We start from the raw sequence: 18,815 nt of genomic DNA on the forward strand, positions 1-18,815 counted from the left end.
GAGGACTTCTGAAAACCAGCTATTCTTGTAGGAAATTGATGTATATATTGGATAAAATTATTTGTTTAGGGCTGGTAGGGCCAACTAGCTAGTAATATTAAACTGAATATCAAAATTATGGAATACGATTTCAATCAATAAAATAGAACGTTAACCCATTGTCAACCAGGGGGGTATTTAATATTTCCACGAAATTTATGTAACTTTAACATATCTTACGCATTACAGGTGAAAGATATCGGTGGTAATTTTTGTTTTGTAAGTAAAGAGGAGGATAGAGCTACAAGGAGCCTTTACAAACAGTATTATTTTCCCCGGTTTAACAAAGGGTGTTCAACTTTTTAAACAGAGGGGTGTTAAGTGGGTTAAGTCCAGTTTGATCGCCAGGTTGCCCTGGGGTTTTTTTTTTATCGTTATCGGTCACGCTGAGAAGCACGCTGGCAAAATTTAGAAAAAATTTTTAAAATAAATTATGCAGGCACACTGAGTAACTGTGCAATTGTGGATACCGCGGATATAGAAAAAGCAACGGCTGCAGCAGTTGAAAACAGTGGAAAAAACCCAGTGGGAATCTATCGCGGGCGCGTGTTGCAATACATACAGAGGCAAATACGGGCACATAGGACAGTGTGAGGACTGACGCAAAAAGAAAAAGTACACAGCTGCAGATAAAGTGTTAAATTAATAAAAGCAACAAACGTAAAACAACACGCGCCAGTTTGGGAGATATTGGTGTTGCTGTGCTGGAGTCAGAGAGCCGCATGGACGAAGAAGTCATTGAGATTAGCGACAGCGAACGCGAGGAAACCGAATCGACCTCTGAAATGGACGTGGAGCTAACGGAGCAGCAGACCCCAGATGCGGAGCAGATTGTGCCCAAGGACGCGGGAACGTAAGTAGACAAAAGTAGTTACCCAGTCAGTCTCAAACTGTAGATAAGCGTGCGCAAGGTGTCTGTGTGTGTATATATGTTTGTGTGTGTGTATGTTTTCGTTCTGTCTTTTGCACGGCTGTTTTATGTAATCTATCGCCCCTGCTTTGCCCTCTCGTTCTCTGTCTCACTTTGGCACTATCTATCTTTGCTTTTTGACGGAAGGCTGCATGGTCATGGGCAGCCAAACGTAGAAACAAGCGTCAGCAGCGACGTCAAAGCCAACGCCAACGCACACGCCCAGCGTCAGCTGCAGCAAGCAGCCCCTCCCTCTCGTGTGGCTGGGGCTTTGGTTTGTTCTTGTTGGCATCAAACCAGTTTTACTTTTCTTCTTCTGTTCCACAGGGCCTGCTAGTATGTGTCTGTGTGTGTGGGCCGTTAATTTTAAATTTCGCCAAACCTACGCTTATCTGTAGTTTGTCAAACTGTATGCTTGTTTAAATGGGTTAAAAACGAGTTGTCTCTAACAAGTAGTTAATTTGAATAGTCGTCAGCTTTTCACTTTTAGTTTAGTGTTTCCAAATTTTACGTCGGGAAATAATCGACTAATTAAGCATTTTCAAAAACTTAAGCCTAAATTCAACCTCATGAAATAATCAAATATTTTCGCATTCAAAAGTTATTTGGTTGATTTCACAAAATTTCGTAATTTATAAGTTTTAAAAGCACATTGTTATGGGAACGCAGCAATTTGAGAGCCACCTCTCCGCAGTAACACAACATTTTGAGATTAACGTCATAATGGCGACTGTAATCAGTTTAAGAATCAGATAACTCAAAGCTACTCAAAGTTTAAGAGCCACAGAATTGATTCTCCTCTGCTTTTCGCGGTGCCAGCTTGGATGAAATCGACTTCCACTTCTGCCTCTTTGACGACTTGTAAGGGGCCCGGAACGTAACACGCGAATCTTGGCAGGATGTGGCTTGACCCTGGGTTCCTTAGCTTAAACAGTTTGGGAACGACTGGTTCCGACAACGACCAACTGGACGTCTTTCTCGGCTCGAGGCATTGCGGCGCTTTGGTGGACGGCCACGGATCGTCGTGAGACTCTTCTGACGCTCTTCAACATTGAGTATCGGAATTGGTTAAGTTCTTGTGGCTCCTGCATGAGTCCCCATGATCATGTAATAAAAATTCCCTATAAAGCAAAAATCCTCTATTTATTCAACCCAAAAATGATTGGTTCCAATTGCTAAAAGTTCTCTCGTGCCATAAATTGGCGAACAAAAGACAGTCCGTTGCAGTGTATCTATTGAGTAGTACATTCTTCTCCTCTATCGCATTAAACATTTAAATGCGCACCTTTTCTGTGAATTGGCCAATATAAACAGTTATAGACTTGTCTTCGCCACGCTTCATTTACGTTTACTTTTTCCCGTTGTTCTGTCAACAAAAGCACGAAGCGCAAAGCAACAGAAAATCAATAGAAATTGTTCTTTGCATTCACATTTTATTTCATTTCCGTGTTCAATGCAATTGGAATTGTTCCTGAGAGTTGAGTTGCTTGAAATAAACGATAAAATAATGCATTTTAGGTAATTCCACATTATTTATTCGGTGATTTCCCCTCCCAACACGGAATTTTGGTCATTTATTTAGTTTGTTTTTTTTTCTCATGAGTAAGCGTAAAGTGTATAGAAAAGTCACACTGATAGATAAGATTGGCATTGAAAAACAATACGGATTGATTAAATGGTGTGACTTTTGGCATTGTCTGCGAATCACACAGGAAAGAACTGTCCTGAATGACTCCTAAAATCAGGTACAGTCATGGACAGATTCGCTCTGTAGAGCAAAGACAATGCCGGAGTTGGTTTGAGCCCACACATGGCCGAAATGTTTGGCCGCAAAAATCGCGAATGTGAATGAACCCAAGCGGCACATCAAGCACTGGCTTTGGTTTAGGCCTTCAGCAATTATCTAATTTTCATTAGTTATGTGGGTTTTCCCTCTCTCTCTCTCTTCATATACTTGTTCGTTTGAGTTCACGGACTTTTCATAATTTTGGCAAAACAACAATACAATTTCTCCTGACTTGTGGCCGTGACTCATCGCAGAGAGAAGATGCATATATGTATATAATATATGTACATTCATTTTTTTCTTGTTTACACTCTACTTGGAAACTTGATGATGATCTTGTGGAGAATTTGGCGTGTCTGCTGATGATGAGGAAACCCGTTTAAAAGTCTAGCAAGATGACTCAACCTGTTGCCAACTAGAAAGGTTGACCCTGATACAAATAAATGGCGAAATTTCTATGGCAACTTTGGGAGTTCGCATTGCAGGCAGCATCTGCATCAGCATCATTTATTGATTTTTATTTTGTGTCGTCCATACGTCAGTGGGAGCTGTCATCTATTTATAGAAACGGGGTTGAGAGCTTGCTTGGGTGACTGTCAAGCGCAAGGTCACGTGGGTGGTCCTGTAAAAGGGCAAAGGTAAGCCAAGAGAAATCTCTGCAATTTTTATATGTACATATTTTGTGTTACAGATGTCCTGTGTGTGACAGTAACATGACATTGTATTTGACATACGGTCAATTGGATTTATTGAAGCAGAATTGAATTTTATTTCGAATTCGGTTTAAATTAAAACCACATTTTGTTCATTGGACCAGTTCATTGAAGCCAAACAACAGCGAACTAATCAGTTCAGTTCGTTTATGCAAAATCACAAAGTTTTTTTAAACCACAAACAACCTTCAACTGTTTTGAAAGTGCAGATTTTAATCACAGTTTTAACAGCTGTTTGTGAAAAGTTACTTTACTGTTCTTGAAACAAAACTTCCATTACAGTTTGCGCTGCACTTTGTTCTATTACTACCAAGTATTTACCGTCCATCAACAAAGTTGCCAACGCTTCAGACGGGCGGCAGCCATCAACCCCATTTCGAGCGCGGACTACGCTTAACCCAAATTCACTTTGTTGTTCTTCAAAATGTTGCCATTTCTATGGCTAAACTTTGCCCAATCGACACGAAACGAAAACCCAGACCCAGGGGCCTTCTAAGCAATTAGCTTCACTCTCGAAAAGTTATTGCTCGAATCAAGGCGCAAAGTGGGTCAATTAAATTATTGATTCGAGTCGAGTCGAAACCAAAAAAGAACAGTGCAGAATTAGACAGAAAGAGAGAAGCACAAAGCCACTTGGTTACTTCTTGATCGGTCCGTAGATAATTTTGAGTGGCTGTGACGGATGTTTGTGGGATGTTTTGTTGAAGTGGCATTTACTTGAAGACAATAGTTATGGTTCTGGGCATTACGTAATTTGCGACTCGTGGGGGATTTTGTATTTCAAGTTTTTTTTGGTCAAGTAATTTTTCAATTAATTTTAATGTTATTCAATGGAAATATGTCTTGAGAGATGTTTTTGCGAATGTCAAAATTGGCTTGAAATAGTTGGCACAAGGTCACGAAAAGTAAAATAATACTTGTATGTGAGAATGATTATGATATATGGAACTTGATAATGAAAAGATCTATTATTTAGGTTTTACAATTTCCTTTCTTTGAACTTCAATTATCTCATAATTATATACTCCGTAATATTCTCTCTTTCCCTCACACCTCAATAATCGTCTGCAACCTGTTTTAACTTTCTTGTATCCTTATTGCTTTTCTTGGCCGGAAACTCCATTTAAAGTCAAATTAATTGCACTGGAAATCTTATCATATCATAAACGTTTAGTTAAATGCGCTGCGAAAATTGTCCAATTTCCCCACAGACAGAAACCAGATTTTCCATAGATCCTAACCAGCTGTCATCTCCATCGGAAAGAGTCTCGCCGCCCCGTCTTTCCTTGTCGGGGAGCCAGCCAGTTGATCCACCTGACCAGACGACAGCGCGTCTGCTGTGCGTCTTCCACTTTGAGTACTGGCTAAACGAGGCAAAAGCTGTTTTGCACATAAAAAACACTCATTAGAATTCCGTTGAGTAGCCGCTGAGACGTTCAACAAGTGCTTCAAAGCATTGAAGCTTGCTTTTACCGCTAGGTTTCGCGGAGAGAGAGCGAATGACGCTCAAGTTTTGCATTTAGAGTGGGGAGAGTCGGTAAAATGAGGAGAGGCAGATGAGTGCGTAATTTTGAAGCTCACGTTTACAGCCATGCTTTGCGGAGACAGCGCGGCAGAGTAAGAAAGGAGAGAGAGAGGGAGAGAGAGAGCGAGCATAAGGACAGTAGAGTGCGTAATGCCACTCTCCAGTTTGGTTTCCATTTCAGACCCCAAGGCGTAGCTGTCGGCAGCCTTGTAAATTACCCAGCAAGTGGCTACAGTTTTACAGCTACAGTTTCACACTTGCTTAGTAATTACAGTACTTTCAGTTTTAGAGGAATTGGAAGGAAGGCTTACCATACAAATCTCTTTGTTGGCTTTTGTTTTTTCTGTTATCTGCACTCTTCTGCAGTTTTTGCTGCAGTTTCTCTTTGAGTTTTGAAGCTTTTGTTATTTTGTTGCCGTTGATTAACTTTTGTTGTTTTATTATGGCACTTGTTGCTTCTGTGGCTTTTAATTGCTTTGTTTGCTTTTGCCTGCACTTTCACTTGGTTTTTGTTTCTACGTTTTTTTTTCTTTGCTGGTTTTCAATTGCACTTGCTGCAGGGCGGGCGGGTAGGCAGGGTGTGTGGTGCATAGGTATTTGCTTTGTTGCAGTTTAAAATTGCTGTAATTTCCAAATGGTTTCGTATTTTGACCCATATTTCGGTTATGAACTAGATCAGATTGAATTGTTTTGTGGTTTGCAACTCTCTCTCTCTCTCTCTCTCTCTCTCAATCTCTCTCTACATGATTGCCCTCTTCTTATTCATCATGTGAATCCAACTTTAACTGTTAACAGAAACAGCCCCAACTTTCTTCCTGTCTCGCATACAGCATTTTTTTTTCCACTCGACTGACATTAAATCCATTTTTGGTTTTATTAAAAAACATTAATTAAAAGCTGTCAAGCAGCAGACAAAGCGGAATCTTGTATATTTCGCATGTTACATCCATGACACGCCTTCCACGAGCGGGTGTATATAGGGGTATATTGTGTATATCAACGGGAAGTGAAATTGGAATTGTTTTTTAACAAACACAAAGGCAGAAAAAGAGTTTCAGCAGAGTGCAACAACTTATTAATTTTCCGAACGAATATGCAGAAATAAGATGGAATGTTTGGTTATAGATCTTGAAATCAAAATTCCAAAAAACCTTTTAATTAAATATACGCAGTGACATGCAAGCGTATTTTCATTATTCTCATTTAATGTTCGCAGTACTAACCTAACCTAACAAAAACCTAAACAACGCAATTACACTCTATCATACGCTATAATCTTTTTCACTGCAAAATCTTCTTCTTAATGTTCTCCTCAGCGGCTGCATTCTCTCGTATGTTTGCTAAAATCAAAGTGTGTTAAAATAGGGTGAGAAATCATAGAAGAAAACCATATCAGTACAGGCAAAATATAGAGAGAGAGAGAGTGGTTTGCGAATACCTCACCTTGATTAAAAACGACTATCCATTGCACTCTTCTGTTGGAGCTCTCTCCAACAACAGCTGCTGCAGCTGATCCTCTCTCTCTTTGTTTCTTTGTCTCTCTCCCCATTGCCGCCACACCGTGCACAAACGCTGCTAGACTGCAGTGCTTTTTTGTCGTCGATCGACGTCGTCGCGTTGGCCGTCGTCGTGTGTTGGTTGCGAGCTTTTGTTGGAATTTCTTATCATTACTTTTTATGTCAAAACTCACCAGAAATTCTACATCCAAATTGTGTAAAAACCGTCAATCAATCAAATATCTAAAAGGAAAACCCAATCAATCCCTCTATATGTGAATTATAAATGTATAAATAGCTGAGATCAGGCGAAAGCAAAAAAAATATATATAAATACATATCAATCGCTATTCCTCCTAGAACGAACTAAAATGTTTTAGTAAGTTTTTTGTGTAACAATTTTCGATGTACTTTTTCCTCAAATTGCCAAATGATTCTTTTTTTAATCGCACCTAAAATCAAATGCTAAGTAAATTCAGAGCCCCAAGAGCGACGACCAAAGTGCGAAAGGGAAACCGCACGAATAGGAAAAAGAAACCACACAAAATGAAGAAAAATGTCGTTGATAGAAATTGTGTATAAAAGCAGATATAGAAGAGTGCAAATTAAATATAGTACTCGTACCTTCATTTGGGTATAGGGTGTATTTGCATATTCATTTGTCTATACTACCCTCTCTCTCTCTCTCTCTCTCTCTCTTTCTTCCCCCTTGCAAAATATTCAAATTCATAGAATAAAACATTGAAATGGTTTAAATAATACTCGTATGGCTGGCTGAATAGATCAAACACGATACTCTTAGAGGGCTCTATGAAAATATGCGATTTTTGTAAGCAAATATTCTGGTAATTATCACGTATTGGTGTTTATTTATGATAAAAGTTTCGTTCAGGCCTTATCTTCGTAAGCAAATATATATCTATACTCGTACGAGGTTTCATAGCTGTGATAAGACTTCTTCGTAATAAAAATCAAGAAATTATTGATAATAAGTAGATAGAAGATAACATCAACTTGAAATAGAGGATTTTTTGGGGGAAAATTACAGTAAAGAGCAACAATGGTATGGTACCCACTTTGTGTACGAATGTGCCCTAATTTATATTCTATCCAAAATTCATGGGTACATTGATATGTTTTCCAAATTTGATAAGAAATATTTTCATTCGTATCAGGTAATTTGAGATATTAATAAAGATATTTCTTGGAATCATATAATGAGATATGATATGATATTTGATATATTTATAAATACATTTCTTGGAATCATATAATGAATACAAAAATTTCTGCAGAATTTCGCTGAATATAAGATAATTACAGTACAAGTGTACCCAAAAATGTACGTAATCTATTGATGGGTACATTCTTTATACATATGTACTATATACTACATATATTCGTTGGTACTTTTGGGCTTCTCTTCACCAAGGGCATGTGAGCACCTACAAAATCGACTGTGCCGACTCTTATTTTTTGCATATAACCACCACTGCTTCTAAGCAACATCCCACATCCATTGGTTGCCAAACTCTTGAATTCCCATGCCTATGGATGAATCATAGACCCCGACCCACTCAAACACTCAACGAGAGCCTTTGCCCTTCACACACTTTTCGCCGTGTGTCGTGTGTCGAACCCCCACCAGAGTAAAGTGCAATGACCAATTCTGATCAAGGCAAATAAATAGACTGAAACGTAAAAAGCAGATAGCAGAAGGGGCACCCAAAAAAATCTTTTTCGACATTTCTCAATCTCTTTAAAATGTCAGAGCATCTGGCGCCGCCGCCCGGCCAATGGGGCTGCCAAAACGGACCCTCTCTCTGCTGGGCCCATACTCCTGGGAAGAGCTTTTAGTGGGTCTCCGTCTCCTATGTCGTATTCACTGGCCTTTTGGCTGCTTGCTGACTGCCACACATGTGTGTGTGTGCAGCAAATTTTTGGCTAGGAAAAGCCTCGGCATACTACGTACTGCTACGGCCCGGCACATATGGCACATGGCACATTGGGGTCGCCAAGCACAAAATTCTTTGCTGACAAAAAATATGTACAATGCATCGCTCGCTACCGCACTATAATTTTGGTTGTTGCTGTTGTCTTTTAGCTTGTCTTTTTTTGTTTCTGCTACGTTTTTTGTTGGGTGTGTCGTTTATTGCCCCGACATAAATGTTTTTATGCCCCTCTTGTCTGTTGTGTTGCATGGCCCACCCGTTGTTTGTTGTTGTTGCGGCTGCTGCTGTTGCCGCTGGTGCTGTGGGCGGTGCAGATTGCATTTTAAATTACAGAGGCATTAAATTTTGTATGCATTTTATTGCAGTAACAGACAAATGACTCACAAGGGTACAACCGTACCCCTTACTAGCGCCCTAACTATAGCCAGCTATCCCCAAAAGGCTACACAGAAAATGCATTTCCAGTCAAGAGTTATAGTCGATTGTTGTGTCCACTTTGTGCACAGGATGCTAGCAACATCTCCTGTTGAAATGCTCTTAAAATTTTTGCATTTTAACTGCATTTCAGGGAGCGCTTTTCATGTGGGCGAAGTGCAAAGTGCCGTGCCTTATGCTTCGTATGATTTATGATTTTCCTTATTGTGTGACCATTTTTAGAATTGAAGATGTCTTCCATACAATGTCTAACTGGCGCGAAATTTATTGTATTTAAATGCCAATTTATTTGTACTCATAATTTAGCATCTCATAAAATTTATAATACCAGCTAGTCTGTGAGTGTGAGAGAAAGAGAGCGAGAGCAGGGTTATCTGCCACGGGTAGTTTTATTTTTTCTTCATTCAGGCTACCTCAAAATTAATTTAAGTCAGAAAAATATTAAATTTAAATATAAAAAAATATTTATTTTAAATATGGAAAAATTATTTCATACGAACTGCGTCCACTTATCTTGATCGCACTTTAAGCACGTGCCCCCAAACGATACTACGATACTCCCTACACAGGTCATAAATTGTGATGACATACGGACATACATATATAGTTTTATTATTGTATGTGCTATAAATAGCAAAGCAACTGACAACTGTTTGGGGCAGCAACAGCAACCCTAGCTGGTTTGAGGAATGGGGCAGACACATAACCCAATCGAGGGAGCAGAGGGGGACAGCAGCAGAACGCAATGTAGAGAGAAGAGGGGGCAGGCAGGAACATGAGATAAACTAACCATTCTCCATTCTATTCTCTCGATGCAAACAGCAATAATGGGTCGGACAACGACCCAAAACTGGGGCCTCATAAATTCAATTGAAGCAAGTGTCAATAGAACACGAGAACTCATCCATATGCAGCAAGCATTCATGTTACTGCTTTCATGATTGTGTTGTTGATGATGATGATGATGATAATAGTGGGGATGGCAACAATCAATTATGTTTTTTTTATATTGTTTGCATTAGATTTCTCTCTCTCTCTCACTCACTCTCTGACATCACAATGGAGCCTCCTCCTCTTTTGTGTCTCTAAAGTCTTTGGAATCTTCAGCAATTGGTTCGAACAAACTTTTCCGTACTTTCCTGGGGTTCATTAACTTTGTTATAGTAGTATCCCGCTCTATCCCCTATCAGTGCTCAACTTAAGCCTTTTTCTTCTTCACTTTTCGCATCACTTCATTTATTGGAAAGTTCTTCCCTTATTCACTTAAGCCCTTGACAGCTTTTGGCTTTTGGCTCTTCTCTCAAGTTTTTTTTGCCCCTTTCCTATACTTTACTTTCGGTCGCCATAATGTCTGCAGCAGCGTTTCCGGTATACGCAGTTGAGTGGGGGGAATAAAAAACAACCCGTATTTGACCTACTGTGCGTGGTCCACGTGAATCACACTCTATGAGGTGGAGGGCTGGTGGTTTGGTGGGGTAGGTACGCTGCTTCTGTGGCAAGCAATTTCAACTTGTGGCAGGTCATGTCCGCTGCTGTGGCTGCTTTCTGCTTACCGATGACTCCTCCCAAAGCTTGTTGTTGCTGTTGTGATGTGTGCAAAACTATTTGATATGCCCTCTGAAAAAGGGTTTTTGTTGACTTTAACGATGAATGGGGGCATGGAGGCATGGAGAACGATTCAAGTGGAAGAATGTGTTGTTTGTGTGTGTGTGTGTTTGTCTGTCCGGATGGGTCAAAGGAATGTTTAACATTTAACACAAGGGAAATGGTATCAAATGTGGATATACTGTATTGTACGTAATGTAAATATTAAGTTTAATCTAGGCTACAATAAATACCGAAAGAAATACAAAGTTCACTGGAAATTAAGCTTTAAATAAAATATTGGAATTTGCACAAATAAAAACAATTCCAATAAAAAAGAAAGAGATATTCTCTCTTTATGTTTTTTAAATGGTATTACGTTTACGTCTTACATTTTTAAAATTTATGTAATATTGAATATTAATTATTATTTAATACTTAACAATAAGCCAAAGAAAGGTATCAGAAATTCCCCTTTAATTTTAGATGATAAATCAAAAGATTTAAAGCGGCAATGGGACCGTTTTTTAATCTGTAGTACATATTTTGATTTTGCATTCACGAGCATTCTCTTTGGCACTTTTCGCTTGTGTGTCTGGAAGTAAGATAAAATTCTTGTAGGTCCTATACAGAATAAACTTACCTTATAGAGCATTTAATCTTCGACTTCTCTCTGTGGAGAGTATATCCCCTTCATTCTTATTGACCAACAAATAACTATGCTATAAGAAGAGTGGCATTGTCTGGCCATCGTATGGTTAGAGCCACCTGCAGAGAGGCTTCCCCATAAGCCCCCCCACTACTACTACTGCACTTCGACCCCCCTCATTCACCAGCATTCTCTCACATGCGCGAATTGCTGTCTTTTACTCTCTCTCTGTCTCTCTGTGAGAGAGTAAAATCGCATGCTCTTTGCACTTGCAGTGCAACCAGACCAGACAAGGCGGGTATGAATTTCTACTGCTGCTACTGCTGCTGCTGTTACTTTGCAATGCCGGGGCAACATTGCTGTTGTGCCTGGGCCCGCCACCGTTCTGTGCTGAACAGAAGAGAATTCTCTGTAGTGAAACGACGTGCCGTTGCATTAAAATCATCGCTGGGGCCAGGCGGCAGCAAGCAGCAGCAGCAGCCAACAGCATCAACATCAGTCGCTTCCGTTGACTGCCACAGAGGAGACCGACCGACCGACCACCAGACACCACATAACCGAAGTGTTCGCTAAAATAGTCTTTTGATAGCCACTTATTTTGTCGTAGTTTTCTGCCATCGTTAGTGTGTAATAATTGGCCAACCTCTTGGCTGCAGTGTGCCAGTGACTCTGCATGAGGAGATAATGTAATTAATGTGACATCTACGAGGTTGTTCCCTGTGGCAAAACAACGGATATTTTTAGTACCAGAAGCCAATCTACTTTAAAAACACAACTTTTATGCCAAAGAATAATACCATTAAAAGTCTGACTCCACTCCCTCGATCCATGCTCAATAAATTGTATATGAGTTCGGAGGAATTTACATTTCTGCCGCGGTGAGTAGAAAATTCCGAAAAATGGTTCGTTGCTTCGTTGTTGGATTTTCCATCCCGGGTTTGACTGCTTGACTGCTTGCTTGTGTTGTTATTTTCGTTGTCAACGCAAATTTGATGTGACAGGATGTTAATGGGGAATGCAAATGGCAGCGTAAATAGCCCATTAGGATATTTTCATAGATTGAGAAAAAGTTTTTTTGAGCGGAAATGTGGGAAAAAATGTGTGAACAATTTTTGAGGTTTCTTGAGGGTTTGAAACTGTATTGATAAGCAAGTCAAATGTACCCTAATTTAGGAGTAAAAAACTTTGATTAAACTTTGACCAAAATGTCAAAGAAGTGTGAAATTCATTTAGAAAAATTTGTAATCTTCGACTTGTGTGAAAACAAAATGTACTTCTATTGTGCTTTATTTTAAATGTCAAATATGTCTAAATAAAAAAAACTCGTGTCTAAATTTGATCAAAACTTCTGAAAATTGTTGCGTTCGAAGTGCGAGTTTCTAAACATATTCGTATCAAGAATAAATAATATTAAAATCGGCTAAGAGCGACAAAGAATTTTAGCTCAAAGCTAAATATTATTGAGGATGGAGGACAAACATTTCACGGGTTCGGTGAAAAATTTAACATTGGAATGCTATGCCAGGTTGAGTACCCTTGTTGATCATTTTTATCAAACGAAAACTAGAGAGAATCTGGTAAGAAAGTATACAAAAAGTATGCTTAAGTGTTTGGAATAGGTACAGCGAAAGATCTCATGCCAAATGAATTAAGAGAGATAGATTAGAAGCTTTCAGGAGAAAACTATTCCCACGTATTCCAACTACTGTCATAGACGTATCCTCAAAGTATCATTGCTGCATCGTGGCAGGAGAAGTTTGGAAATACCCCACTGTAGGGGCAGGGGAGTTGGCATATCAACACTCTGCGAGTTTTGCACCACAAACTACCCATCAAGCTGCAGTTAACCGATAAGTTTTGACATATTTTGACAATCTATTTTGCATGATTCCACCACTGGCACATGTCGTCATCTCCTGTGCAATTTTCGTGCGAAAACTTTTGTCATCACGCCACTCTCTTCAACACGCACCACACACACACACACTCATTGAAGAGTTGCATATTCATGAGGGGAATGATTATTCCACTAGCCTGCTGCTTCTCTCGCTCTCTCACTTCTACTCAACCGTAGACTTCCTCACTTTACCTACCGTTCACTCGCAGTCTTGCTTCTCTCTCCCGCTCGCTTGCAGTATCCCGCTCTATCTTGTACTCTTTCTACCTCTTTGCCACTTAATCGCATTCTTCTTCCCTCTCTCCCGCGCACTCACTCGCAGTCTTCCTCCCACGCCAAGCACTCACTTGATTTCTGTCTCTGCTGTACCACGTGCAATCTTCTGTCACCACCTCCCACACACATATTTGATTTCTTCTGGCCCCTCGCTCCCACTCACACGCATTCTTCGTTGGCTCTCCCGTTCCCACTCCCCTTACTCAATCACATTCTTCTTGCTCCTTCTTTCACTCACACACACACACATTCGCCATCGTGCCAGTCCTTTCATTCATAGCTGCGACTGCGACTCGAATGTTCTTGCATTGACTTGCTCGTCGTCGGTCACCTTCCCGCTTATCGCGCATTGAACTTTGCTATGACCTGAAGGCGGCACTGGCACCGGCACTGGTACCGGCCCCTCTCCTCCCCTTCACGCACACACACACACACCACGTACATGCATGCATACATATCTGTACATGCTTAAATTTGCATTGCATGCTTTGCATTCATTCCCGCTTGTTGGTTCTTTGACTTTTTTTTTTTTTGCCGCCTCACCACTTCGTTCAGGTAGCGCGGGTTCGGCTTTACGCTTTATTTATCTAGCCAGCGCTTTCATGTGTTTTTTTTTTTGGGTATGCTCTCTCACACTCTATCACTTGGACTCTGACTATCTGACTCCCCAGCTATCTCTCTCTCTCTCCCTCTGGTTAATTTAAATCAGCTCTTAAGGTTTTTTTGATACCCTGCAAACTGTGTTAGTTATATAGGTATATTGCGTATTGTATGTATTAAGCTATAAAACATGGGAAGTTTTAACCGTCATTCGGAATCAAAAGACAGATCGATGGAAACAAACTTTTTAAAATTAAACCGGAGATTCCATGGTTCTAACACATCGACTTGGCTGATTATAGGGATCTACATAAAGTGGTTTAATAATAAAATAATATAATATAATTTAATAATTATTTTTTACCAATCTACAAAATACCACTGCAAAGGGGAAAATAATATTAACAGAACAAGAAGAGACCAAACATATTGTTCTTTCAGTACTTTCATATCTTCTGCTCCCTATCAGCTCCTGTCCTTAAAGATGCATTTTCTACAAAAATTAATGCTGCTTAGCGGGTATCTTCACGTTCGTAATCTAAAACCGTAGTACAAGTAATTCCATTTACTTTGCGGCCGTTTTTTTTTTCTTGTGTCTGCTCTGTTGAAGTTTTTCCGCTTCTATTTTATTGAAGTTTAAATGCAAATTCAGACGCTGCGTTGCCTACTTTTTGGGGCTGCAGCCAGTTGGTCGGCAAAGCAGGCTGTGTGGAGGGTAAGAAGGGGGTTGTCCTAACAAATGGCTTTCTAAAATTCAGCCCAATCAAGCGCAAGGAAATTTTTGACTTTTATGGGTTTTTCTCTCTCTCTAATTGTTATGCAAACTGCTGTTGACTTGAAGTGTTGCCGCCGCCTCTGCCTCTCTTTTGCTCCTTCTATCCTCACCGCATTGCTCCCATTTTGTGGTTCAGGCCGCGACCGCTTTGCCAAGTTATGGCAGCAATTAAAACTTTTGTGCTGAACACTTGAAAAAAAAATGCCAAATACCCCTTATATAGCCTATACCCCCCTATACTCCCATATTCTGCTCTACACATTGCCTTATGTCTGGCGTGGTCTTTGGAAGAAATGCAAATACAAATTTTTTTTGTAGTAATTACCATCTTTTGTTTGAATATATGTAGATATGTATATATTTCCAGAACTCTGCTGTGCTCTATTCACACGCAATAGGCGCATTTTCATTTATACTGACTGTGTCCAACAAATAAGCTGCTTTCCTCAGCAAGTAAAATGAAAATGAAATAAATTTAATATTTTTCTTGTAAGATTTTATTAAATTTTCATAGAAAGAACGCAGAAAATTGAACCGATTCTTAAATCGCAAAAGTAATACTAGAACCTATTCCTTTTCTTCATTTCAAATCTATTGGGGCAGGTCCATATTCATAATGGCCTCTGAAAAAAAAAATACAATACAACTCTCGTAAGGAAAACGCAGGAAAAAACCCCCCCTCAATATTTATAATATCCCGATGCATTTTAATGGGACAAAAAATAAGAAAAGGAAACCGAAACCACAAAAGCAAATAAATAACCAACGGGGGACGACAGCCAGCAGCAACGACGGGCACCATAAAGCACTTATGCCGTGTAATCCCGGCGACAATTCTATGGGGAAAAGTACAGTAAACACTCGCTCGTTCTCTCTCTCTCTCTCTCTGGCACAACTCCAAAAATGATGAGGGGGTAGGGAGAGGAGGAGTGGGTATTTCTTTGGCTTTTGGTATTCGTTGGCGCCCGCATTAGTGTCGCCCTATTGGCGGCCATTGTGATGCCATAATTTCTTGCCCCATTTGAGTGCCAGCTCAGGTTGTTGCACTTCTCCAGCAGCAGCACCAGCACAGTGGAACGAAAGAGTGTGTGCCAAAAGTGCTAAATAGAACTGGAAAGTAATAAGTGGAAAGAACTCAAAAAGGAACTCAAAATAAATTTCAAACCTACCAGAAAGCGATTCACTTGCAGCACAACCAACAGACAGTCTTCAGACATAACAATTTTGAGCGACTCTTGTGCCACAGTGCCTACTAAAAGACGTCGCCCGCTTGCAAGCGGATTACTTCCTGTTGCTTTTCGCTGTGCCATTTTTTCCTTGCTTCTATTTTGTATATTTCTTTCTTGAATGAAAAGAATGAAAAGACCCCGCGGCATTAAGTCGACATGAAATTAAAAATTCAAATTACATATAGTCCCAAGAGGGTGGGGGGCAGGCAGACACTGAGACTGATGATTTCCTTTCTGTGTATGAGCCTCAAGGATTGACCATAGATTGAAACTGTTTCCCCATTTCCATTTACTTGCAGCATTGCCGAAGAGAAAAAGAAACTGGGAAACGATCAATACAAGGCACAAAACTATCAGAATGCGCTCAAACTCTACACGGATGCCATCTCGTTGTGCCCCGACTCGGCCGCTTATTACGGCAACCGGGCTGCCTGCTACATGATGCTCCTCAACTACAATAGCGCCCTGACGGATGCCCGCAACGCCATCCGCATCGATCCAAGCTTCGAGAAGGCGTACGTACGTGTGGCCAAGTGCTGCCTGGCGCTGGGCGACATCATTGGCACGGAGCAGGCCGTGAAGACTGTGGCGGAGCTGAATGCCCAGAGCACAGCTGTCAGCGGGGAACAGCAGGCGGCGCAGAAGCTCCGCCAACTGGAGACAACCATACAGACCAACTACGACACAAAGGCCTATCGCAATGTGGTCTACTACCTGGATAGTGCCCTGAAGCTGGCACCAGCTTCCATTCGGTAAAGTATTTCGCGTAACACATCAGAGATCGTTGCCAGAAACTAATTTTAATCATTGTATGTTGCAGATATCGTCTACTGAAGGCCGAATGTCTGGCCTATCTGGGACGCTGCGATGAGGCCTTGGACATTGCCGTGGGCGTGATGAAGCTGGACAGCACCTCGGCGGACGCCATATATGTGCGCGGTCTGTGCCTCTACTACACGGACAATCTTGAGAAGGGCATCCTGCACTTTGAGCGCGCCCTGACCCTCGATCCCGACCACTACAAGTCGAAGCAGATGCGCAGCAAGTGCAAACAGCTGAAGGAAATGAAGGAGAACGGCAACATGCTGTTCAAGTCGGGGCGGTATCGTGAGGCGCATACGATCTACACCGATGCTCTGAAGATCGATGAGCACAACAAGGACATCAATTCGAAGCTTCTGTACAATCGGGCACTGGTCAACACTCGCATTGTTGCTCTCCGGGAAGCAGTGGCCGATTGCAGTCGCGTCCTAGAGCTGAACTCCCAGTATCTGAAGGCCTTGCTGCTACGTGCCCGCTGCTACAATGATCTGGAGAAGTTCGAGGAGGCAGTGGCCGACTATGAGACGGCCCTCAATCTGGAGAAGACCACCGAGATTAAGCGTTTGCTGCGCGATGCCAAGTTTGCCCTGAAGAAATCAAAGCGCAAGGATTACTACAAGATATTGGGGATTGGACGGAATCCAACCGAGGATGAGATTAAGAAGGCGTACCGCAAGAAGGCTCTGGTGCACCATCCGGACAGGCATGCCAACAGCAGTGCCGAGGAGCGCAAGGAGGAGGAGCTGAAGTTCAAGGAGGTGGGCGAGGCCTATGCCATACTGTCGGATGCGCGCAAGAAGGCGAGATACGACAGCGGCCAGGACATTGAAGAGCAAGAGCAGGGTATGTCTACGATCTATCATTTATTTATGGCCATCAGTATATTAATTTAATTTAATTTTCGCTTGCAGCTGACTTTGATCCGAATCAAATGTTCCGTTCGTTCTTCCAATACCAAAACGGACGCAATGCATCCTTCAACTTTGAATTTTAGGCCGAACATCACAGCAGAACAGCGAAGACCCATCCACATTCTGCCACCACACACAGCCAACGCACAAATGGGATAATTATAATTTTGAATTTTTTTTACATGCATCCATTTTTATCCGCCGCATCCATGGAAAAAACACAGAGATCTTGTGCATGATTGAAGAATTGAACTGTTTGATGGATAAATTGGAATGAGCAAAAAATGAGCAAAAGGCAAATTTCTAGTTTAATGTTCCACACCCCCCCCACCACCACCACCATCCACATTGTAAACGTTAATTTTAACCTCCTATACTACCTACACGGGGCGGCGGCATTCAAAAAGTTTACCAAAATTTTCAAATATATGTAAAAATATTTTAGAAAAATTAAATGAGAGTGTGCGGCGAATGAGTGTGTCATTTAAATAAATTCCTATAATACGAGTCCTTCGGCCCAGCGAGTCATGTGTGCATGCCTCCAATCACATAGAGGAATAACTGATTAATTAATGATTAAACAATGCGTAGGCCTTAATCGTGTAACCAACTTTATTTCGTAATCTTTAAGCCAGACACTTAAGTTGTATTTTTAAGTTACAAGAAACACAAACGATGTTAAAAACACAAAAAAAACCAACACTTTGTAATGATTTCAGTATAATTATAGTTTTGATGTAATTATAAATTGAGAGAATGAATATGTGAAGCAGAAGGGCATCAAGTAAAAATCGTAATCAACCAGAAATGGACAGCCGTTCGGTTTATTTGGGTGTGTGGCAACTGATTTTATTCAGAAGTATAATTGTCTAAAGACTTGAGCGAGCAGAGGAGGATGTTTACAGCATCAGCATACAAATGAACGAATACGCTGTTCATTAGTTTTGTGCCGGAAATTCATTGTGGTCATCTACTACTTTACTTATTCTAGGAAGTACTTAGGATGCAGTAATTCCCAAACTTCGCCATGGGCATTTTAAATTTATTTGAATTCAGCGCCAAATATCGATGGTTTTGCAGCCATAGTCAACTGACAGCTGATACTATCGATACGACACTACCCTATCGATTGTTCCACAAAACGGTTGTAGGCCATGCAAATCTTATAATATTTGTAATTCGAGTCGATGTAGTCATTTCTAACCGTACGGTTATT

General features: G+C 40.8%; 1 protein-coding gene across 3 annotated transcripts; it reads left to right on the plus strand.

The window, feature by feature from the left end:
* Positions 1–659: 659 nt before the first annotated feature.
* On the plus strand, positions 660–17,729 carry LOC111077779 (dnaJ homolog subfamily C member 7-like). Of its 3 annotated transcripts, none has more exons than XM_022372182.2 (4): positions 660–892; positions 16,166–16,618; positions 16,687–17,531; positions 17,600–17,729. In XM_022372182.2, the coding sequence occupies exons 1-4, from the start codon at positions 762–764 to the stop codon at positions 17,680–17,682; spliced, it is 1,512 nt and encodes a 503-aa protein (XP_022227874.2). In that variant the 5' UTR covers positions 660–761; the 3' UTR covers positions 17,683–17,729. The 3 variants fall into 3 exon arrangements, with proteins under 3 accessions (XP_022227874.2, XP_022227876.2, XP_022227875.2); XM_022372184.2 differs by lacking the exon at positions 660–892 and adding an exon at positions 6,619–6,848; XM_022372183.2 differs by lacking the exon at positions 660–892 and adding an exon at positions 12,551–12,614.
* The last annotated feature ends 1,086 nt before the right edge of the window (positions 17,730–18,815 follow it).

Source organism: Drosophila obscura, unplaced genomic scaffold, assembly GCF_018151105.1.
Source record: "Drosophila obscura isolate BZ-5 IFL unplaced genomic scaffold, ASM1815110v1 contig_200, whole genome shotgun sequence".
In the NCBI taxonomy this organism is placed as follows: Eukaryota; Metazoa; Arthropoda; class Insecta; order Diptera; family Drosophilidae; genus Drosophila; species Drosophila obscura.